At 40.8% G+C, this 23,599-nt stretch overlaps 2 protein-coding genes across 2 annotated transcripts; both read right to left on the reverse strand.

Moving 5' to 3' along the window:
- Positions 1–1,024: 1,024 nt before the first annotated feature.
- Positions 1,025–11,954, reverse strand: ZC2HC1B (zinc finger C2HC-type containing 1B; the record flags this gene model as incomplete). The annotated part of the gene is given in 7 exon segments (XM_029962728.1): positions 1,025–1,107; positions 1,914–2,019; positions 2,723–2,841; positions 8,881–8,979; positions 8,982–9,012; positions 9,931–10,071; positions 11,901–11,954. Coding segments are annotated over 7 exon segments (633 nt in total), but the record flags the coding sequence as incomplete, so codon positions are not given.
- A 2,760-nt stretch (positions 11,955–14,714) lies between these two features.
- On the reverse strand, positions 14,715–23,520 carry LTV1 (LTV1 ribosome biogenesis factor). The gene is made up of 11 exons (XM_008932347.2): positions 23,455–23,520; positions 22,692–22,823; positions 21,942–22,130; positions 20,810–20,897; positions 19,826–19,946; positions 18,820–19,069; positions 17,935–18,062; positions 16,924–17,063; positions 16,652–16,704; positions 15,728–15,928; positions 14,715–15,106 (listed from the first exon to the last, which is right to left on the reverse strand). Exons 1-11 carry the CDS (start codon positions 23,455–23,457, stop codon positions 14,993–14,995), a joined length of 1,419 nt encoding a protein of 472 aa, XP_008930595.1. The 5' UTR covers positions 23,458–23,520; the 3' UTR covers positions 14,715–14,992.
- Positions 23,521–23,599: the final 79 nt, after the last annotated feature.

The raw sequence follows: 23,599 nt of genomic DNA on the forward strand, positions 1-23,599 counted from the left end.
GTGCTCTTCAACATCTCCATAAATGATTTGGATGCAGGACTGGAAGGGATACTGAGCAAGTTTGCAGAAGACACAAAACTGGGAGGAGCTGTTGACTCTCAGAGGCAGGGAGGCCCTTCAGAGAGACCTTGACAAATCAGAAGACTGGGCAGTCACCAACCATATGAAGTTTAACAGGGGAAAGTGCTGGATTCTGCACCTGGGACGGGGCAACCCTGGATGTACGTACAGACTGGGGAATGAGGTGCTAGAAAGCAGTGCCATGGAAAGGAACCTGGGGGTCCTGGTCAGTGGCGAGTTGAATATGAGTCAGCAGTGCCCTGGCAGCCAGGAGGGCCAACTGTGTCCCGGGGACATCAGGCAAAGCATCGCCAACCAGTTGAGGGAGAGGATTGTCTCGCTCTGCCCTGCAGTGGTGCGGCCTCACCTTGAATATGGTGTGCAGTTTTGGGCACCACAATATAAGAAAGATATTAAGCTGTTAGAGAGCATCCAAAGGAGGGCAACAAAGATGGTGAAGGGCCTCGAGGGGAAGCTGTATGAGGAGCAGCTGAGGTCACTTGGCCTGTTCAGCTGGAGAAGAGGAGACTGAGGGGAGACCTCGTTGCAGTCTACAACTTCCTTGTGAGGGGAAGAGGAGGGGCAGGCACTGATCTCTTCTCTGTGGTGACCAGTGACAGGAACCAAGAGAATGGCCTGAAGTTGTGTCAGGGGAGGTTTAGGTTGGATATTAGAAAAATGTTCTTCACCCAGAGGGTGGTTGGGTGCTGGAACAGGCTCCTCAGGGAAGTGGTCACAGCACCAAGCCTGACAGCATTCAGGAAGTGTTTGGACAATGCTCTCAGGCACATGGTGTGACTGTTGGGGATGGTCCTGTGCAAGGCCAGGAGCTGGACTTTGATGATCCTTGTGGGTCCCTTCCATCTCAGCATATTCTGTGCTTCTGTGATTCTGTGATATGGTGTATCGCAAAAGCAATCAGGGTCCTTTTATGTGATAACGTTGAAATACAAAAAAAAAATTCTTACCCAAACTTTCCTGAAGAATTTTTCCCAGTAGATACACCCCAAGATTTTGCAGTTTTCTTCAGTATTTCTAAAGAGGTCTCTGCAGATCATTATTTAAAAAAATTATTGGCCATAAAACATGATAAACTACATAAATTCAACACAAACTCCAGAAATGTAGGGATCAAAGATACTGATACAAAGAGCAGTTTGTATTATCAGTCACATGTTATACTACAAATAACCTTTAAAATACTTTATAAAACATCTTCTAAACATAGACTGAGTATGAGTCGTGATTAATCAGTAGCAATGGGGTCTAGAAAACACATTATATAGAGGGAACTGTTTTAGGGAAGTGGTGGTATTACTTTTAAGGCTAAATCAACAAGGGCAAAGTCATATGGAACAAATAACATACTCTTCATACTTCAGCTAAATGGACCTAAGAAAAGGTAAAAATGATGGAATAAATCTTAAAATTGAAGATTAAAGGTTATGGAGTCCTTTATGGGACAGAATAAACCTCAAACAAAGACTGTATATTTTAGGTCTATAGAAATACTTCTGTTTGAGAACCTCTAAATGAAAACAATAAGGCCCTCCTGAGCACCCAAATGAAAACCTCTGGGCATACACTCCACACAGTGGAGCAGGATAATGACCAGGAAAGCCATTCAATATCAACAACATCCACTTGGAAATTTTTGACCCTGTATGGAAATGAGTTTAGGTTTTCATGTCAAGACTTTAAAAAAAACCCACAGAAAGTCAAAATTTATAATTCAACATTATTCTATCAGAAAACTGGATTCCAAAGCCTATGATCTGCTTTAAAAATGCCTCGCTCACCTCAAATACATCAGAGTTTGTTACAAGAAAGACATAAATATGACTAAACTCTACCTAGGGTAGGTTTGTCTGTGTTGGCACCTTTTTGTACTCTCTCCAGAAGCGATAACACAGCAGGTGTTAATGTTGGAGTTTTTCTCTGAGTCAATGGCTGCTTGTCCTAGTAAAAGAAGATGCACAATCACCACTCAACTCCAGCAAGGAACTTACGGAGCCCAGTGAAAACTCTCCAAATCACTGTTGAAGCACTGCTAGAAGGAACAGGAAAAAGGTCCACCCTCTCTCACTTGAAAGTCATTTTTCATGCCCAAAATAGGTGAAAGAGTAATAATATTTTCAAATATCTTTAACAAAACAAACAAACAAACAAAACCCCAGTACCCTCCTAAAGGAACAGATTACAGTATTCTTTTTTCTATAACAAAACAAATTCTCACTTCAAGACACTGATGATTACCTTCACTTTTCTGATCCCTCAAAGGGGCTCAGCCCTTTGGCCTTGTGTCTAAAGACAAGGGAACAGCAGACCTTCCAACAGCAGGGAGCCCTAATGGACAGGAAGAGCTTTCTCCGTGTATTGCAAAAGTTGCCAGTTTTCTGCTTCCCTAAAGCAGAACTACCTGGAATTACCCTGGAATCCAATTGCAGAAGAGCCTGAGGAAATTACTGTTCCAACTTTTTCATACTGTCATACTCTGTCATTTTTTCATCAGACGAAGGGCTCCAGTTATGGGCAACTCCCAGCTGATATTCAGCATGTACCTTGTTTAAAGAGTTTTATATTAATACAGGTCTTTACTCACCATGAACTAAAGCTTGGCAAATCTGCCTCCAGGACCACGCAAATGTGACTGTGTACTTACCGAAGCCTGTCCAGTGGTCTTTGCAGCATAGTAGACAGCTTGTTCTTCAGAAAACTCCATGTGCCTCTGGGCTGCAGCCTCACAAAACCTCTGTGAGCAGTGTGGACACTGAATATAGTCTGACCATAAGAAAGGAACAGCTTGTGTCACAGTTTATACAGTACAGGAGAAAAATTGTCCTGCTTTCCTGGAGCACTCAAGATGCAGTTCAAAACCTGGCTCCACCAGCAGGTAACCATGATGAGTTCCCATCAGCTCCCAAAGTACATACCTTGGAGAACTACAAAAACTTTCTCTAGAAAAACACTTGGGATCCTAAAATATGTGCTTATGGTATTAACCCAGCAAACAGTAATTGCTTTAAAAAATAAATCCCTGGAGATTAATAAAAGCAGATTTTATTATCTTTGTCCTATTCCTGGCCACCCCCAACCTCGTAATTAACAAGTCTGCAGGAACAGCATTATTCAAAAATTCCTAGCATAGACAAACCCAAAGATTTTAAGACTACTTTTGAAGACTGGTCATTAAGGTTGCTATTTTGTTGAGGTGGCAGCAACATCGACTGAGGTAAGTTTGTGGTTGAGGGTTAGATAGACCTGTACAGAGAGTTCCTGAGCCCAGGGACTCCTGAGCAGCAGGCCAGAGCCCTGTCCTGCAGGACATGGAAGCTCTCAGAAGCTCATCAGGCAAGGAGAGGGCATTGCCAGGAGGTTTAAATGGCTCCAGGGAGTGCGGTGCAGCAGTTGGTGCAGGCAGAGCTTGTAGGAGGGCACAGCCACCCTCCCAGCTCCTGAGGTAAGCCCACCTTACCTGTGGTTCTTCAACTGCCCAACTAGAATAGACCCAGAAATGGTGTACACATGGTCAGAAGCCATTGCTAGTAGGAGCGTGGCAACCCAGACAGAGTTCCACAAGAAGCACACAGCTTTACAGGTCTCTGGCAGCATGGAGTGTCTGAGCCTGGTGTTAAGTGCCGGAGGACAGTGGAAAAGACACCTGCATACAGTCTGAATTCATGGATGATCTGCTCTGCCTGGTGGCAGAGCTTAAAGAGGAGGTGGAGATGCTGAGGAGTATCAAAGAGTGTGAAAGAAAAATAAACCAGCGGAGTTGCATCCTTCCATCCCTGAGAGAAATGCAGAGAACGGAAGCTCAGCAAGTCAGAGGAGCCCTGCCCTCTTGCCATCAGGCAGAAGACATAAAAGGGGGGAGTGGAAACAAGTCCCTGCCTGGGGAGGTAGAAAAATCCTTTCCCGGCCTCCCTCACCTTTCCAGGAGACCTTACAGAATAGGTATGAGGCCCTGGAATTTGAGGGTCAGGCAGATGACAGTGAAGAAGAACGTCTTTCTGGGGGGATCTCCTAGATCAGTGCAGTCAACCAGACAGACTACAGCTACAGGTATTAAGAAAAAAAGAAGGGTAGTTGTAGGCGGTGACTCACTTTTGAGGAGAACTGTTGGTCCTGTATGCTGATCAGACCCATCCCACAGAGAAGTCTGCTGCTTCCCTGGGGTCCAGGTAAGGGATATTACAAGGAGACTCCCTGGAATAATTCTTCCCTCTGATTATTACCCGCTACTGGTTGTCCAGGCTGGCAGCAATAAGGTTGATAAGAAGGGTACTAGGGTAATCAAAAAGGACTTCAAGGCACTGGGCTGCCTGGTTGAAGGGACAGGAACACATGTGGCATTCTCCTCAGTTTCTTAGGTAGAAGGGATGAACACTGAAAGGAACAGGAAAACCCACACGATCAACAATTAGCTTATAGACTGGTGCCATCAGTGGAATTTTGTTTTTTCTTATCATGGGGCTATTTGTACGGCACCAGGCCTGCTGGAGACAGATGGGTTTCACCTGTCTAAAAGGGAAAAAAGGAATCAATCCAGTATGGGTAACAAACAGGAGAAACTGGTAGCCATTGTGCAGCAGGAAAGATACGACATAGTTGCCATCCCAGAAGTGTGGTGGGATAACTCATGTGACTGGAGTGCTGCAGTGGATGGTTATAAGATCTTCACAAGGGACAGGAGAAGAAGGAGAGACTGTGGGGTGGCTCTGTACATTAGGAAGTGTTTTGACTGCATAGAGCTTGAGGAAAGGACAATGAGGTTGAGTTCCTATGGGTGAGAATCAGGGGGAAGGCTAGCAAGGCACATATCCTGGTGGAAGTCTGTTATAAACCATCCAACCAGTATGAAGAGGTGGATGAACTGCTCTATAAGCAGCTGGTTGATATTTCACAATCACCAGTTTGTGGGAGACTTTGACCTGGTGGAAACTCAGAACAGCAAAGAGGAGGCAGTCTGGGAGGTTCCTGGAGTATGTGGAAGACAACTTCCAGTTGCAGCTGGGGGTGAGCCTACCAGGGGTGAGGCCCTGCTAGACCTGATGTTTACAAACAGTGAAGGGCTGGTGTGACATGTGGTGGTCAGAGGTGATCTTGGGCACGGCAACCACGATATCATAATTTTCAATAACTGGTGAAGTAAGGAGGGGCGTCAACAAAACCTCTGCCCAGGATTTCTGGAGGGCAGACATTAGCCTATTCAGGGCACCGGTTTAGAGAGTCTCTGGAGAAGCAATCATTAAAAACAAAGGGGTCCAGGAAGGCTGGACATGCTTTAAGAAAGAAATCTTGAAGGCACAGGAGCAGGCTGTCCCTATGTGCCAAAAGACAAGTCGGCAGGGAAGATTAGCCTGGCTGAGCATAGAGTTTTTGCAGGAACATAGGGAAAAAAAGAGGGTGTATTACCTTTGGAAAAAGGGGTAGGCAACTCAGAAAGTGTTTAAGGATGTCGTTAGGTCATGTAGAGAGAAGATTAGAAAGGCAAAAGCTCAGTTAGAACTTAACCTGGCCACTTGTGTTTTTATAAATACATTAATAACAAAGGGAGGGCCAAGGAAAACTTTCATTCTTTATTGGAGCCGGGTGGAATATAGCCACCAAAGATGAGGAACAGGTGGAGGTACTTAAGACCTTCTTTGCCTCAGTCTTCAGCAGTAAGACCGATTATCCCCTGGCCCCCTGCTGGTAAGCAAGGATGGGAAGCAGAACAGATACCCCATAATCCAGGAGGAAGTAGTTTGTGACCTGCTGAGCCACTTAGATGCTCATGAGTATGTAGGACCAGATGAGATTCATCCTAGGGTGAGGGAGCTGGAAGAAGCACTCTCCATCATTTATCATCAATCCTGGCTAAACAGGGAGTTCCCAGAAAACTGGAGGTTGGCTAATGTGATGCCCATCCCCAAGAGTGGCCGGAAGGAGGATGTGGGGAAGTACAGACCTTTCAGACTGACCTTGGTGCTGGAGAAGGTTATGAAGGAGATGCCATCACACAGCACGTACAGGACAACCAAGGGATCAGACCCAGCTTGCACAGGTGTAGAAAAGTCAGGTCCTGCCTAACCAACCTGATCTACTTTTATGGCCGGGTGACCCGCCTGGTGGATGAGGGAATGGTTGAAGATGTAGTCTACCTAGACTTCAGAAAAGCCTTTGACACCATTTCCCACAGCATACTCCTGGAAAAGCTGACAACCCACAGTTTGGACAGGAGCACTCTCTGCCAGGTTAAGAACTGGCTGGATGGCTGGGCCCAGAGAGTGCTAGGGAATGGTGCCACAAGTGAATGACCCACTGGCATTCAGTCACAAGTGGTGTCCCCAAGGAATCAGTGTTGGGTTCAGTCCTGTATAATATCTTTATGGATGATCTGTATGAGGGGATAGAATTTACCCATAGTAAATTTGTGGATGGCACCAAGCTGGGTCGGAGTGTTGATCTGCTGGAGGGTAGGAAGGCTCTACACAGGAATTTGGACAGGCTGGATCAATGGGATGAGACCAATGGTATGAATTTCAACAAGACCGAGTGCCAGGTCCTGCACTTTGGCCACAACAACCCCATGCAGCACTACAGGCTGGAGGAGTATGGTTGGAAAGTGGCCACGTGGAAAAGGACCTGGGGGTGCTGGTCAACAGCCAGCCAAGAGGGTCAATGACATCCTGGCCTGTATCAGCAATGTTGTAGCCAGCAGGACCAGGGAAGTGATTCTTCCCTTGTACTCAACACTGGTGATGCCACGCCTCAAATCCTGTGTTCAGTTTTGGGCCTCTCACTTCAGGAAGGACATTGAGGTGTCAGAGTGTGTCCAGAGAGGGGTAACAGAGCTGGTGAACAGAATGGAGCACAAGTCCTGTGAGGAGCAGCTGAGGGCGAAGGGGTTGTTTAGCCTGAAGAAAAGGGGCTCAGGGAAGACCTTATTGCTCTCTACAACTACATGAAAGGAGATTGTAGCCAGGTGGGGGTCAGCCTCTTCTCCCACACAGTGAGGGACAGGACAAAAGGGTATTATTTAAGCTGCACAAGGGGAGGTTTAGGTTGGACATTAGGAAGAATTTCTTCACAGGAAGGGTGATTAGATGCTGGAATGGACTTCCCAGAGAGGTGGGGGGTCACCTGGAGGCATTTAACTGGATGTGGCACTTAACACCATGGTCTAATTGACATGGTGGTGTTGGGTCATAGGTTGGACTCTATGATCTCAGAGGTCTTTTAAAACCCAATTCATTCTGTGATTCTGTGATTTAGCAAACCACTGCTGAAGAAGTTGTGCCCCACCAGCTGAGGCACGTCTAAGAGCCAGGTTTCTGAGTGTGAAGCAGTATTGTGAAGAACACACAGTCGTGCTTTCTAAAGTCTTTTCTGACAGTTTTACAGTCCTGATTCTACTAAAAGCTATTCAGGGACACATGGCTGGTGCAGTACGACTCATTTCAATGAACAGTGTTCAGGGTCAGCACAGTCACAATTCAGCCATCACATTGCCCTTGCCATTCCCAGACCCTTTCTCCCTGTCCTGTGCCTTTTACAAAAGAAGTCCAAGTGTCCTTATTCTAATACTAAGGATATAGCAGCTTTAGAAACCCTTTTTCTCTGTAATAATACAGAAAAAATGGTGCAAGCAGCCATCAAAAGCCAGCTCCAGATCAACATCATGGGCATAATGGTTGTGAACACAGATGCCTGGCTTCAGGGGGCTGGTAGGGGCACCTGGAACTCCAGGGGAAAATGGGGAGGTTTTGGGCTCTGTTTGGAGAAGGATGAGAGGAAAAGGGAATATCTCTCTCCTTCCCAAAATCCATGTACTTTCTCTCCAGTCCTGTAATATGGGAATATATAGTCCTGTACTATAGGATATACACCCTCACTAGGCCACTCAGCAACTTGTCCTCCCTAAAAAGCAGTTATTTACTTCCTTTCTCCACAACTACTGCTGCTCTTGCAGAACTTGGATTCCTCCAATAAGGAGAAGGAAAGGGAGGGTCTGCTCTTAGAGTTGGTAAAGTTAGACAAGAAATAACAGAGTCATTAAAGAATTCAGCAGTGGAAATTCAGAGAGAAGTTTGACCCCAATCAAGGAAGGAAGAGGAGTCCTGCTGCTTATACTGCATCACCATCATCTAGGAGAGGAGAGAGGCTGGAATCATGGCAGATGCTTTTGCTATCAGTAATGAATTCCTACTCTGGAAGTGAGCCCAGAGAGCCCCCCGTCCCCCTCCTGCTCTCCACCTTCCTAACGCAGGCAGGACTCCACTGAGACCCTTTCCAAGATTGCTCCCACATTTTATAAATCACATTATCATGATATATTGGCTGTATGTACATCATTTTGGATCTGTAACTTGTAATACAGTGAGCTCTGTGCAGAGACCAAACCTGGTATTTGTAGTAAACCAGACCTGTCTTTTGCTAAATGACTTCCCCTGACTGCACAGCTGGGTGGGGAAGGAGACAGTGGAAAAGCCACCACGTGGGAGTGGGGAAGCCTGTGTGCAGTACAGTTGTTTTGAATGGCGAGAGGATGTATTTCACCCTCTGTTATATTGTAGTACAGCTATCCGGACTCTCCTCCCAAAGTGTTAATATCAAATCCCAAGCTTGCTGCCTTTAAACTTCAGAGGTACAGTTAGTTTTCTCTTCCTCCTCACTGCCTCTGTTTTGCACTCCTACACAATTATGGAGGGAATTAATGTTCACACTGTGTTGTGCCAGGGGTGCAAAACTGAAGCCCATCTGCGGTTAATAAGAGGTTACTGCTTTACCAAAGATCAGTCCAAGAACAGCAACAATATAAAGTAGACCACAAACCTGGATTCATTCTTGGCGGGGGAGGAGGTGGAAGAGGGTGGCCCTCCTTCAGAGCTTTTGTGACCTGCTTGGCTGATTGAAAAGTATTAACAAAATCCTCTGCTTCCAGTTAGATTTCTTCCCTAGTTGCTTCTGTAATGGAAATAAGAGAAGACACAAACCATACTTCTCTTGAGCAAGGGTTCTTCCTTTCTGAAGGAAAGAAAAAGTATTACAAAAAAAAGAAATTTGCTTTTTTTGAAAGGCATAGGAAAGCTGATTTAGACCTTCACTGTCTATTGACAGCACCAGAAGATGGATAAAAGAACAATGCACTTCAACAGAACACCCTGGTCATGGCAGACCAAAGAGCACTTAAGAGGGAATAGAAAAGACATTATGATCAACACCTTCCACTCTCCACTTGTCACATTCTTCTTGCTTTAAACCTTTGCACACTTCTGTTTCTTTCCACAACTGATTTTAAAGGACATTTTACAACAGCAGCATGGATACCAAATCAGCAATGATTTGGCATGTCTGGGTAAAATAATACATATGCATATCCATGTGTATTCCTCTCCTCCCCAACAAATATACTTCTTCCAGTAAAAGCTAAAGCATCTTTTCCTCCATCTCTGTAAATAAGTTCAATTTAAATACATTTTTAAACCCTTCAGTTCAATAGCAGTGAATCTCTGTAACTTAAGGGGCTACTGACAGCTCTCAGGTTCAACATGGGGCATTCATGCATCAACCATCTTGGATCATGCTCTCTTTCAGATTTAGGTGAAAATGAAGCTGTTAGACTCTCACATTGTCTTTAAAAGACATATTTTAACGTTTTTTAGAAGAGCAGAGATACTTACATACCCAGGGTAGTCATGACACCTATTGATTTGGCTTCTCAACAGAGAAATATTCCCAAACACTAGCAGCACAGGGAGGGGGAGGAAAGAATTTGGCACCCGGTCAAGCACATATGTGAGACTCATCCATAACATCCAGGCTTTGTCCTTGGAGGAAACAATAGTGTTACTGAATGAAAGACTTCATATGGAGATAACACACACACTTCAATTTTAGCTATAGCTTTTGTGGGGCCTGCTTCTTCACAGTGATGATTTCTGTTCCCTGCAGTCTCTGTTTCAAAATGCTGAAGGGCTTGCACTTTCCATTGAAGGCTTTCTTGCACATTGGATCATGTCTCAGCTGGGATACAAAGAAAAACATTTTTTAATGGGTTGGAGTCATGCTTTGTTAATGATGCTTCCTTATTCAGGCTTTGAAATTACTTATATTCAGGAGCAGGGAGCTGCAGCAGTATTTATTTTGGGTTCAGTTTAACTCCTTTAGGAGTTCATCAAAACTTAAAAAGCTGTCTAAGTACAGCTGCAGTTCAACACAAATAAGAAATAGAAGCCATTTCCAGTTGGTTCTGCTCAGGGACATGCTGGAGGCCAGTACAAATAATGACTTGCAGAAAAGAACAAACTGGGTCTGTGAACAGGAGCTCTCCTGTTGGACTCCTCCACCACACCTGGTTTTCTTTCTCTTTTCTTGGTTAAGAGGGAGAACAGTCTGACCCTATTCAAGTGGCCAAGATTTACATTATTAGTTCTCTGAGTTTAGATATGTGTTTCAGAGTGGGGGCTCCTCTGACAAACAGCAGTGCTTGTTAGAGCACTGAACCACCACTGAAATAGCCACAGCCCCAGGCTGAATCGGAGCAGCTGCTTACCAGCACCCATAACCTGACAGCACAGAAGGAAAACTAGGGATAGCACCTGCAGCTGGAAGCCGGGAAATTTTAGGTAGATAGATATCTAGTGCCAAATTTTAGCATCAACTTCACTTTTCTTTTTTTTTTTACTTATTAAGTAGCTGCCTGAGCAAGGCGTTATGGTTGCAGCTCAGCTGGACCAAAAAGCAACTCATTCTACTTCAACACATTTTGAAACTCTCATTTCCCTTTGAACCTTTTACTCATGTGCTTCAGGTCCTTAGCCTCTGTTTCTAGTCATTTTTCAAAGCAAACTCAAGAGGAATATTGCTCTGCAGGACCAAAAGAGCAGCAAATACCTATGCCTTGCCCACTAAGGAGCACAGCAGTCCTGCATCACTGGGGCACAGAGAGCCACTATAAGACTTGTGTTTCACACTAGTCACAGTGACAGGAAACTTCTCACCTCTCCCAAAACATAGATGTATCTCTTTTCAAACTGCTTTGCTAAATTAAACCATTCTGTTCTTCCTGTACCTGATCCGAGATACCAAACATGAAATGACCAATGCATAGTTGCACCTTTGTCTTGGCGCTCCACAGTCACTCAGATTCAAATGTATTGTTCTTGGATTTTTTTTTTCTTAAATCAGTTTTCAGTACTATTGCAGGGCTGATCTGATCTACCACAGAGACACAGATCAGTAACACAAACTGAGGAGCAGAGGGGTGCATGCAGAGCCCCACCCCTTGCAGAAAAAATGTGCAGTTGGGTGGTGCCAGGCAAACTGTGCAGCCACCCATTCAGTTTGTAATCCAGGGATCAGGGAGGTCAAGGGGAATCTTTTCATTCACTTCAGCAGGCTTTGGAACAGAGCCTGGTGCCCACATTATGCTGTCAAAGGGACTACTTATCAGATGGTTTATTAGTCTATTTTTCCCAAGAGGCCTCAAATAACAAATTCACCCTAAAAACCTGGAACAAATAGGAAGCTTCAGGTTAGTAATTTACGCTTCACCAAGAGAAAATACATTATTTTAAATTCAATATACAGGACATTTTTGGACATGGTTTTGGACAAGAAGGTAAATTAAGATAGCACAAGGCTGAAGATGAAGTCACAATATTTCTGTGCACATTGATTAATTCTCTAATCAAGTTCACTAATGAAAGCAGTTACTAGATAATTTGCTGTTTTAAATGTGTTCAACCCTCTTCTCTACTAGCAGTCACCTCCCTCCCCCTTCCCCAGTACTCACTACCCCTTTCAGCTGAATGCATTGACATTCCCATTAAAAAAAAAGATTTTTGTTTTACCAGAACATCTTGTACAGAATGTTTTCCACAGGTTGTAGGAGCCAGATCTTGACTTCAGGCAGCTGTGTAAAACGCAAACCATGCAAGAGTCTGTTACACAGTACAGGACAGCTTGACTATAGCAGAGTCGGCACTTGGACTGAGCCCTGGCTGAAACAGCACTTCATTGTCAGAAAGGGACATCTCCATAGAATCACAGAATATCCTGAATTGGAAAGGACTCACAAGGATTATCGAATCCAACCCTCCAGTTCCATGCCAGGGTTCCCTTTTGCAGAACTCCTTAGTTATCCCGTTCCTACTAAGCACAAGCCCTCCTTTACTACGATGGGCAGCATTCTGTTTTCCACATGACTGCTTAGGTATGTGCTTTCACAATGACATCACGGTTGGCTGAGGAGATGATGGAACAGTACCTAAGTTCATTGCTCCCTAAATTCAGGGAAGGGGGCTGGGAAGCAAGGACAGGCGATCTGCACCCAGATTTATTCATTTTGTTTGGAAGTCAGCAGGAGCTAATGACACCCTGTAATGGCTCAGGCTGAAGTGCTGCTATTTCAGAAGGTAGAAAGTGCCATGCAATGTGTGACATTATCTTCATTATTAAGGCGGAACATTTCCATGATATGCTAAACACCATTCCAAGATGATCTTACTTTGTAGATGTCAATTTTTTGGGGATGTTTGGTTTTAAATCAGTAATTTTTTGAAAAAATAGGTGTTAAAGTTACATGGAAAGTAGTTCTAGGCCCCTCTGACACCAAAGGCAGTCACTCTCATTTCAGAGCAGGGACGTGACTTTTATTAAACAGAAAGAGCCCTTAGGAAAACCTGAATAACACAGTCCTTTTCATTAGATTGGTAACCCTACAGAGGTACTTCTCTGAATTAACTTCTGTAAGGACTTCTCATTTAACTGTTCCTTACCTGCTCTTGCTAAAACAAAAGAAATCCTTGTCTTGCTAAAGCAGATGAGTGACTGCTTTTGTTTCTTACCTTTTCCTTAGGACTTTAACATACTCCAAGGCAGAGTTAACGTTACTACAGTGTTTCATTGATTACAAGTGCAGAGGAACAAATTAATTCTATAACTTTCAAACAAAGGCAAAAGAAAAAGTCAAAAATGTCTTTCCCCTTTTGTTCCCAATCAACAGGTGTGTCTGTCTTCCTCTGACTCCCCCACCTCTTTATTCTTTCTCATCCCCTCAAGGTTTTGACTGATAGAGGAGCTTTTTTTTTTTAGAAAAAAAGGACTTTGGGTACAAGCACAGTATCATTGAATCAGCAATGAGAAATCTAGCAAAGAACACATGCACTGTCCTTCTTGGTAAACCAGAAAATCACATTCCACCCAAACAACTGAACAGCATCTGTTACTCACTTGTTCCATTTAACTTCTTTCCTGGTATCTGACTCATCTCAACAGAACTGCTTCTCAGATTTCCTTTTCTGTGTTGTTGTCAGGAGTCACGAGTACTAGGTGGTCAGTATTCGTTACTCAAAAGCTCAGCATCCAAGTTACCACACAGTCAGCTATTACATTAGCAATTACGACATAGGCAGACCCTGCTTAAGCTTGTGAAACACATGAAAACTAGTACAGGTAAGGGAAACTAGCTAAAGGAAAACTCTGAAACTTTTTCCTAATCTTACAGATGATTTCTACTGATTCAGTTAACACAGACAATTCTAGAAAACAAAGGCTTAATCTAGATGTACATACTGTATTGACACTTTAGTTTCCTGAGCAGTGATCAAGAGACTTGTAGACTCAAATACCTCTTTATTCCCTCCTCCAAAATCATCTTACTTTACCAATTTATTATAAAAGTCTCCCTCCAGTAAAACCAAGTACTTTGAATTGTTTCTGTACATTAAACAGCCTCATCAGTCCCTCTGCAAGCTCGTCTCCATTTACTATTCACAAAACTATTTAAGGAATATTTCAGATGCTTTGAATTCAACAGTAGTCAGGCCACTCCACTGATGCGTTGGTTCCTTACAGTAAAATGGTTAACTTTTCACCTAAAGGCAGAAGACTGCTCAGTCTGTAGCCTAAGGACCTAAGCCTGAGGGTTTCTTATTAATACATAAGGATTTATGACTGACTACTAATACTATTCATTTCATTCCCACATAATGGACTGGTCACTATCAAGATAACTCACGTGCACAGTACAAACATTTAAGATCATACCAAGCCTCAATTCTGGTCGTCTGCTCATCTTCAAAAATTTGTGGTGGGTCTTGAGCTTGTATTTCAATGAAACCAAACTGAATGCAAGACCTGAGGAATAGTATTTCAGGAAAATCAAGACCATGACTATCTACATTTTCTAATTATCTACAACATTTTTCTAATTGCCACACTACTCAGAGTGAATACTTTCAGCAAAGCCAATTCCAATAGCAACTGTAAGGGGTCACTGACTACTCTAACTGCAACACTTGTTGAAACAGATTTTATTTGCCATGAAACATAAAAGTCAGGTTAGGTAACAGGGATGTCTAGCTACACAAGGGCTTTTCAGACACCTCTGCTTAGGAAAGGTTATTATACAGCTTTTGTAATAGTACCAAAACAACAAATAACCTACCCAAAAAAGAACCAAGGAGGAGTGGGTGAAAACTCCTTGACTTACAAAACTGTGCTATATCAAGGCACTATATTCAACCATCAGTATAAGGGAGAAAAGACATAAATTAAAATATTGCTATGTAAAATGAAATAATTTAATAGAAGAATCTAATGAGATCAAATCTGTAGGATTCTGCTGAATACATTCAACAAATATATATATATAAAAAACTCTGTTCAGCGTGTAACAAAAATATTTTTAATTATTTTAATACATTTATACTGTAATGAAACTTTGCAACAGTTGCCTTGCCATTCATGACAGAATAAACATCCCTAACACATTGTTTTATGTAGAATTTAATTTCAGAAAGAATAACAAGTTACTGTGGTCTTGTTACAGTGAGATCTGAACAACTCCCTTTAAGCAGGACTGGCAAGGTTCTTGAGTTGGCAGTTCCCTTTTCAATACAAATCAGAACTTAAGGATGTTTCCACAATAAGATTCTCAGTTTCAAGACAGCTTCAGTCCTTGAACGTTTTGTTTCAGATTGAGTAACTCTTTTTCTTGCCTCGTTTTCTCCAATTTGAAGGCAAGTTTGTTGGCTTTCTTCTCCATTCTGCGTTCCTATGCACATGAATAATTAGAAATTTACAAAATAGGAATTAACATGCAAAATCAAACAATTCTAATTAACTATTCTAGATCATGAGAACAAGAGCAATCTGGACAATATTATCATTTATGGCACTAATTAGCAGAAGTCAAATTAATATGTGTACCACCAGGATTAACATCTTAAGTTACCTGAAGCTTCTAATATGCTGGCTATTTCTGTTTCTAAGAAAAACAGCTAGTATTTAATTGTGGGCAATTAGATTTTCCATTTTTTTCCCACTATTCCATAGTTTCTTTCAGATACTTTTCACTTTATGTAATCTGAAACATCATAAATGTTTCCTTTGCTACTCTAGATTGTAAGGAAATCTGAAGTTCCTTCCTAAGTTTTATCTGCAGTAGTGGCCACAATAACAAACCCAAAGTTTTGACACTGGAAACCAGGATGACAAAATTATCTTAACTTTCTTTCTAATAGATTTTTTTTTTTAAGGAACAATAATTAGTCCTTTGAGACCAGCAAGTTTTTCCCACTACTTCCAGACATGAAAACAAGTGAGCTTTAAATAAAGTTCATAAAACAGATAATACAACATGGTTTTGCAAGGTCTTACTTAAAATAATAAGTACCTTTCGCTCCTCTTTTACTGCCTGTTTTCTAGCCTTGCGATCCTCTTTGCTCTCATCTTTGGAACGAGGTTGTGTTGATGCTTTTGGCAGGTCACTGCCATTAATCATTTGCATGCGTTCAACCTGCTTAGCGGTAAGACCTTTCTGAGGCAAGATATGCAGAGGAATTCCAGTCTTCTGAGAAATTTTTATTGGCTTGGGCTAAAATAGAGAGTGCATATGTATTAGTGGTCCCTACTTTTCTCTACAAGAAGTGCACATTGCACTGCATTAGCAGTATAAAAACGTTAGATTCAGATTTGACAGTAATTAACATGTGAGTTTCCTCACACTATTTTGTTCCTCCAGAAACATGCACATTAATCCCAAACTAAGAAACCAAATACATCTGTGAACAGAATCTAGCCTCCCAGAAAATGAAAAATGATTTTCCCTTTTATTTAAATATTACTGAAAAAAATAAAAGAACTTCAGTAGGCACTTAGTATTCCTTTATAAGCTTGCAAGAAAAAGGTTTCCTTTCAAACTTTGGAATATCGAGCTGTGCTCTAATGATGGGGAACATCTGGAAGGCCAAACAACTAGAATAAACTGTTTCAAACCGTAGAAAAAAATCCAAACTAATAGGTAGTTGTGAGACACGCATTATGCAAAGCTATATCATAGATAACAAAAAAGTGAATTCCTTGCTCTGTACGTTTCTGCCTAGCTATTACAGACATTTTGAACTGACTCAATTTTCCTTCTAATATAAAAAAATATATCCAAACCCTTCTTTAGTGAAGAAATAATACCAGAGGCTAACACCCTCCCCAACCCTCTTTTCTGCTCCTTCTTTTAAAGCAGATATTCATTGAGAAAAAAGCGCACATTTGTGTCAAGTTTTCCCAGTGCTATTAATTAGAATAAGTTTAATAATTTTACCTTTGATGGCTCCTTAATAAGGGTCGGATGATTATATAAGTTTGAATATGTACCTAGGGCACAAAGGAAAAAGAAAGCAGTGAAAAAGGGCTTGGAAAGAGAAACAAGGTAAGTTTATTATGAGTTGTACTACTACTTAGGCTTTGGAAATTCCTGCTGTTGTGCTCAGAGCACAAACTGTTTTACCTAAAGCACTGCTAGAAAAGTTCTGAGATCACCTATAACTTACTTTGAAGTCCTAGGAACAAACAAGCAAACTCCAAAATACTTACTCAAGATGGATTCACAATCCCACTTCTCTTTTGGTTCCTCAATAACTACAGATATTATTTCTTCCTTTTCTTCCTCACTTTCTTCATTCGCAGGAGAGTCCAAATCTTCACAGGGTTCAAGAGCATCCAATTTCACACAACTTTGAAGAAGTCCAGAGAAGAAAAAAATATAGTTATCTTTTCTTGAAAATGTGCAATTATGTAAAACCAGACTCCCTTCAGTAAAACTCCAAACCCAAGAAAGCTATTCCTAATGAAACTGGCACAAAAAATTAAGTTTCCTATGTAAGTCGCCTCAAAATAAACTAAAAACATTAGGACAACAGACACAGCCAACAAAAGAAATACTTCTGCATTTCAAAAGTATGTGGCACACAATACTTGTGACTGGAGGGCAGAAAGAGAAGAGTTTGTAAGCAAGGCAGCAGAAGGGATTACCATGTCTTTCAATCAGGAGACACAAGACTAATGTGAGAACATTTAGACATTTATCTTTGGGACAATATCACCTGCTTTAAGACAAAGCGAGTCTGGAAATGCAGTCTTACATTGACACAGAGTTGCTCTATAAGCACTGATTTTTGCAGGGCTACAAATACTGGTACCCATGCAACAGTTGCCCATGAGTTTATTATCATGTAACTAAGCATAAAGAAGAATCAGCTGCATACCAGAAGGACAGAATATACTTGACTAAAGAGTCTGTTACAAACAAAAGTAAAGGTATAAGGAGAAGAATAAGTTACACTAAAAAGGGAAAGGAAGAATGCCTCTACATACTACTTACACTAAGTTCAATACAATTATAAAAAAAAAGCATAAACTCACTAAAACAAACAAAATTCCTCCACTTAATTTTATCACAAAAATGGATAATACTCATATGCAGCTGCTTTTGTTGTGGGATGTAATCTTTGAGTACCTGAACTTGGAACAACATACCCAAAATTTCAATATAAACACAGGATTACTTAATGACTTATGTGAAGCAGTACTTCTGGGAATACATACTTCTTTGCTTTTTCTTTGTAGTAATCATTCAGGACTTCTTGCAACCGAGCATTTTCTGTGTTAATATAGCCTTCTAACTCCACATTATCTAAGGCTCCAATTTCATCTTCATCAAATTGTTCATAAAACTAAAATAAAGAAGTGGATATCTGTAATTAGATCACATCTGTTGTGCAACTTCTTGACAGTTTAAATAAGATCCACACATTTCTTTTTATTTGCCCATTTTTCCTCTCCCCTGCCAAACCCATCTGCAGTAGGATGTCCTCCTTACTGTCAGTATCCTTAAAGCATGGGAGTCACAAAGTTTTCTTATGATAATAATTTATAAACCAGATTCTGGAAATGGTTCTTATTCTTATCTATTATTTCAATCTGTACCTTAAGAAGCCTGTCACTGCTCAGTTCATGAATGTGTACTTTACCAGGCACCTGGACATGATTTGCTGTGTTGAGTCCTGAGATTAGCTCAGCTGGTTAGAGCATGGTGCTAACAACACCAAGGTTGGGGGTGTGACCCCCTATGGGCCATTTACTTAAGAGCTGGACCCGGTAACCCTTGTGGGTCCCTTCCAACTTTGAATATTCTGTGATTCTATGAACTGAGCTTCTCAGACAAAGTGTAACACTAACTGTGAATGCTCATACAGCAACTGGAGTAATTTTGTTTAATTCTATCAGTGTTAGACCTTTCAAGAGCAATAACCTAGGTGACACAAGCCTCAGTACACAGTATTAAATGCGGAACAGACACAAAGAACAGATGTTTGATGCCCTGACTATTGAAGGCAGTAAAAATTTGCACGAGACACCACCTGATGGAATGAATCAACAGACAAAGAAGCATTTAACACCCTTAGCACTTACACTCTTGAGCTGCCTCACCTTCTCAAATCTGTCATCCAAAAGGGTTAACTGCTCATTCCGTCTTATTACTGAAGATGTCATAGAATATTCTGTGAAACGACTCCTGGTTTCTTCTTGCATAAAAAGAAATTCTTTTGCCTGTCCATTAACCCCATCATCTGATAAAGGACCTTCTGAATCATAGTCTTTATCACTACTGCAACTATCCTTCTCATCACTATCATCCTCCATATCTTCCCATTCATCTTCATCCTCAGCATCTGATCCCCTTGAACAAAAGTACAAAACAGTTTTAGAATAATACATGGACCTTTCCATAGCTCTGACCAATGTTGGGTTACCTGAAACAATTTGGCAATAACAAATTCAAACGTTGAGAGGGAAAGACAAAAAGTGATTATCTTGAAGCCAGTAAAAGAAAAACAAGTTTAGCAGAAACCGTGTTGCCAAAGTCAGCATTACACTACTTTTTTCTGAAAGCTGAAAACATTTCTGGTAACTGTTGGATCACAGATTTGTGCACTAAGAGTGAAGTTATGTTTACATTCAGCTGTAGTTTTCAAAGCAGAATAATACTAGCTGCACTCTTGAATACTAAAATGAGAAAAATTTTTCATTGTTCATAAAATAATGAGATGATATCTAAACCTAAATAAATAAAATGCAAAATTTGTAAAGGTTCCAGAAACAACAGATAGCCTTTATCCATACTATTACTGATGTATTTTACATGTGATAGATGGCAATGTTTAAGTAGTTTAAGAATACTATTATTACAAACATTGCATGTAAACAATGAGCTCAAAGTAATGAATGAAACCCATCTCCTGGATAACACAAGAAAATTTGGTTTTTTTAAGCTACCATTCACATAATACAAAGTAATGTTTTTATTCTTTTAATACACCAAAGTATTCAAATTTGAAATCTGAAACCATTCTGGTTTCCTATACCACCACATGAAATAGCAAATAGCATCTTTCCTATTTACATATGACAAACAGCTCAACAAAGTTCTATCTACCGTTTCTGTGGTTCATTTGCTTGTAGAACAAAATCATCTTCCAGGATATTTTCAGGATTGTCAAAGTCAAAATCATCATCAAGAGCTGCAACAATATCTGGGTCAAAATCTAGTCGTGGTCCTAGAGAGTTAAAAAAACAAAACAATACATAAATATGTAAGTTTTTCTGCCATGACAAAACCAATCCAGCTAGACTGTTAATTTGCAGTAAGGAAAGTTCAAATGAAAGAATCACAAAATTCCTCAATAATATTTGTACATTTGATACAAGCCAGGGCAAGTCACCATCCTCTTGTCAATTTTTATCATTCAGAAAAAACATTCCTCAGAGGTCTTAAGCTTCCATAAACGCATTTTAATATAGAATATTGTAGAAGAAAAAATATCCAAGTTAAAGTACCACATGATCAATTAGCAACCCTAGTTCCCAATCCTAAAATTCCCTATATTACAAAAGGTTAGAAAGTGTTTCTCTACTGCAATTAACAGATGTGTCTTTAGCACCCTTCTGCCAGGACAAGAGAGAAGTGCCACAAATCCTTTCTGTTATAAAATATGAAGACAGCTGTAGACTACAAAAGTGTATTCACAGTCTGTTAATTGAAATAATACTAATGAAGGAATGTAAACAGTCCTCAGCATTTGAAAAGAAATTTTGCGTGAAAATCGAGTTCCAGACTTGAATTCAAACAGATGGAGTAATAAATTAATAGTATTATCTACAGTTTTTCCCTGTTATTAGCTTATATTTTGCTACACAATAGTAAGTGCTCATAGATTCTGCCCTCTCCAAGCAAAACTAAAAAGTTCTTACTAGTGTATCACAGAAATAGTCTCAAATTATAACACGGGTCTCTCATAGATCATTCTTTATGTCTCCTATTCAGCCTGCTCTAAACTAACAAGTATGACACTGCAATCAAAGCCATAATTATCACCTACTTCCTACATGGTAACTCACATAACAAAAAGGTAAATAATACCTGAAACAGGAGCAGCTTTATTTAACAAGCCCACATCCTCTTCAAACTCTGTGGCAAATACTGAGGAAGGTAACTTAATAGATGGAGCCTTAGAAAAGGAAACAAAATAACATCATCACAATATATTTGTTCTCAGCTTCTCCTTTGAGCTCATGTTAAAAAAAAATGTGCGGATACTCATGTGACCCAAAGAAATTCTGTGAGTACTACTTAAATATTAAGACAAGTGTTACTTGATCAGTGGCAAATTTTCAAAGTTATGCAATGAAAGCTAGGTAAAGTGTTGGTAGCTTTAATTTTCACGTCAATATTCTCCAGGTATAGAGACAGTATTTTTTGCATTTCTGAAGCTTTTTAGAGAATGGCTGTACATCAGGCACATTGAAATTTGTATTTTTTTTTGTTTTGGAGAATACTAACAAACATTTGGAATCACCCCTTTATTGAAAGGCTTATTAAAAGCTTCACAACATATCCATCTAATCTAACTTTAAATCTTATGTAGTGTCACCAAACTGTACCTGAAAGGTATTTCTGACTAAGAACATTGGTTTTGACTAAAATTACAGTATTTGGTTAAATTAAACTCCCTCAATTAAACTGTCAATGGCACAGATCATTGTTTCAAAGTAATTACTGATTTTCCATTCCAATGCGATTCAGCATCATGAAATTCTACACGTTATCCCAGCAACTGAAACATTTGTTTTTATTCCCTCTGGGTTTTGCTGCATTTCACTTTAAAAACATGGTAATGAACCTGGTTATGAACCTGGCATATTCATAACTCCCAGACCATTCAAAAGTTCTAAAAACCTTAAAAACAAACACCCACCCCAGAAAAACTCCTGACTTCTTCAAACAAATACCTTTGTAAGCCATCTCTGTAAAGAAAAGTTTGTCATGGCTACATGAACTGTTTAACACTGCACTAGCAAAATAATGTTCATCAATAAACTCTGGCTTGTCAACTTTTGGGTTTATTTGTAGGAAAGTCTGATTGCGGATCAAAAGGATCTTTTTATACAGAAGGAGATCACAGTCGCAGTAACATTTGCTGAATACGGTTATTGTGTCTACAGGATACTAAACTCCAAAGAACAGCATAATCATTAGCAAAAATACTACTTACTGAAATTCTCTGGATTTCATCTTCTATGTGCCCCTCATTTGTAACAACGATTCTGCTTTGCTGTCCACGCACAGAAGGGACCAGCTCAGAGGGACCAGAGGCTTCTTTCAGATGCTGCAAATAGTCATAGTCATCATCAAAGAAGACGCCGTACTTCCGCTGCTCTTCCCTTCTTTGCTCCTCATGCCCCTTGGAAGGGGGGCAAAAAGAAAACAGAAGAAAGAAATACATTAAGTTAATGTATAATTAATAAATAAATGTATAAAAATAATAAAAATAAATACATTACTTAAGTTCATTTAAAACTTATTAGCAAAAAGAAGAGTAACACATCAATTGAGAATGCCCGAATTCTAAAATCCTGGTAGTCCTCTCTCCACTCATTACCTGCACAAAAACTAATTAGAACACTGTAATCAGCTGGTTCAGTGTTTGGGTGCTGTCTGAGCAGGATCTTAGACAACTTTTTCCACCAGCAACATAACTCTGTTTTACCAGAGTGGATCAGGCAAGTTTTGTTGTTGCTTTTAAAATATATTTATACCCCTAATGCCAGTTAGTCATCCTTCAACCACCATGTAGTAACTCACAACTATCAAACTCCCTACAACATCCCCTTCTTTTTAATAAGCTGGACTAAATACTACCTTCTGTCCGAGTATGTTTTTATATTGTACGACTGCAAACCAACTTTTTTCTCCACAGCATTTCTTATCTGAATGAACCTCGATATTAAAAGTCAGTATTTACTTTCTGTGTAGGCAGCAGAACTCTCTGGGGAGCAGTATCATCAGCAGCAAGTGGATCCCTCTGACTTCTGTGCACTAAGTGAAACGTTACTGCCCTCTTCTTCTCTATGAAGGGTTTCTTCTTCTTGTGAGGCTGCAAAAGGGCATTTGGTTAACCATTAATACAAAATGAAAAATTAAATGCACCTACAAAGAATATTTTGTCTAGAGTGTGCTACTGTATTCTTTTTAAAACAATACTTTACAAACATATGTTTGGAGACAAAGCAAAAGAGACTAGTGGTGGCTTAACTCATCTCACCAAATGCACAACAGATATTTCATAGGTTCCAACAGCACATGCCGCTTATTCAGCTGCCAAAAGGCAAGTACAATAAATATTTGCTAGTACCCTATACAGTTTAACATATAACCCCAGAAAGGAATTCTTAAGTAACTACAACAAATGTCATCCACGAAACACAGGAAACCGACACGAGGAAATTCATCGAGACACACCTATATTCTGGAAAATTGTCTGGACGGTGTTCCTACGCCAGCAATTCAACACCAGCCAGGAGGACTAGAACCAGACATGGTTCTAATATCAAAAATATAAGCCTTTTCTACGGGCTAGCACATCTGACTCGGGGAAATGCTTTTATGAAGGTTTCTGGCTTTACTTACCCACCAAAACGCGTTATAGCAGATATATGCAACCTAGGGGCTACTCTAACCTACCTTCTTCACCCGGTAGCTCCGAGCACACAACACGACCCACTCACCATGGCGCTGCCCCCCGATCGCGGGGAGCGCTCCCGCCACTCCCAGTGCCCCTAACTCCGCTCACTCCACGCAGGCCAGGCCTCAGCGCCGCCGAGCCGTGGCCTCCATCTTGGAATAAACCACTCACAAACGGGGGGGAACGCG

The sequence above is a fragment of the Manacus vitellinus genome, unplaced genomic scaffold (assembly GCF_001715985.3).
Source record: "Manacus vitellinus isolate BGI_N305 unplaced genomic scaffold, ASM171598v3 scaffold_4_pilon, whole genome shotgun sequence".
In the NCBI taxonomy this organism is placed as follows: Eukaryota; Metazoa; Chordata; class Aves; order Passeriformes; family Pipridae; genus Manacus; species Manacus vitellinus.

Coding starts and splice junctions, on each gene's coding strand:
- LTV1 (XM_008932347.2), bottom strand. Junction 19,947..20,809: donor TAAAGCTGCTCCTGTTTCAG/GTATTATTTACC, acceptor TTAACTCTCTAG/GACCACGACTAGATTTTGAC. Junction 16,705..16,923: donor GGATTGTGAATCCATCTTGA/GTAAGTATTTTG, acceptor TTTGTGCCCTAG/GTACATATTCAAACTTATAT.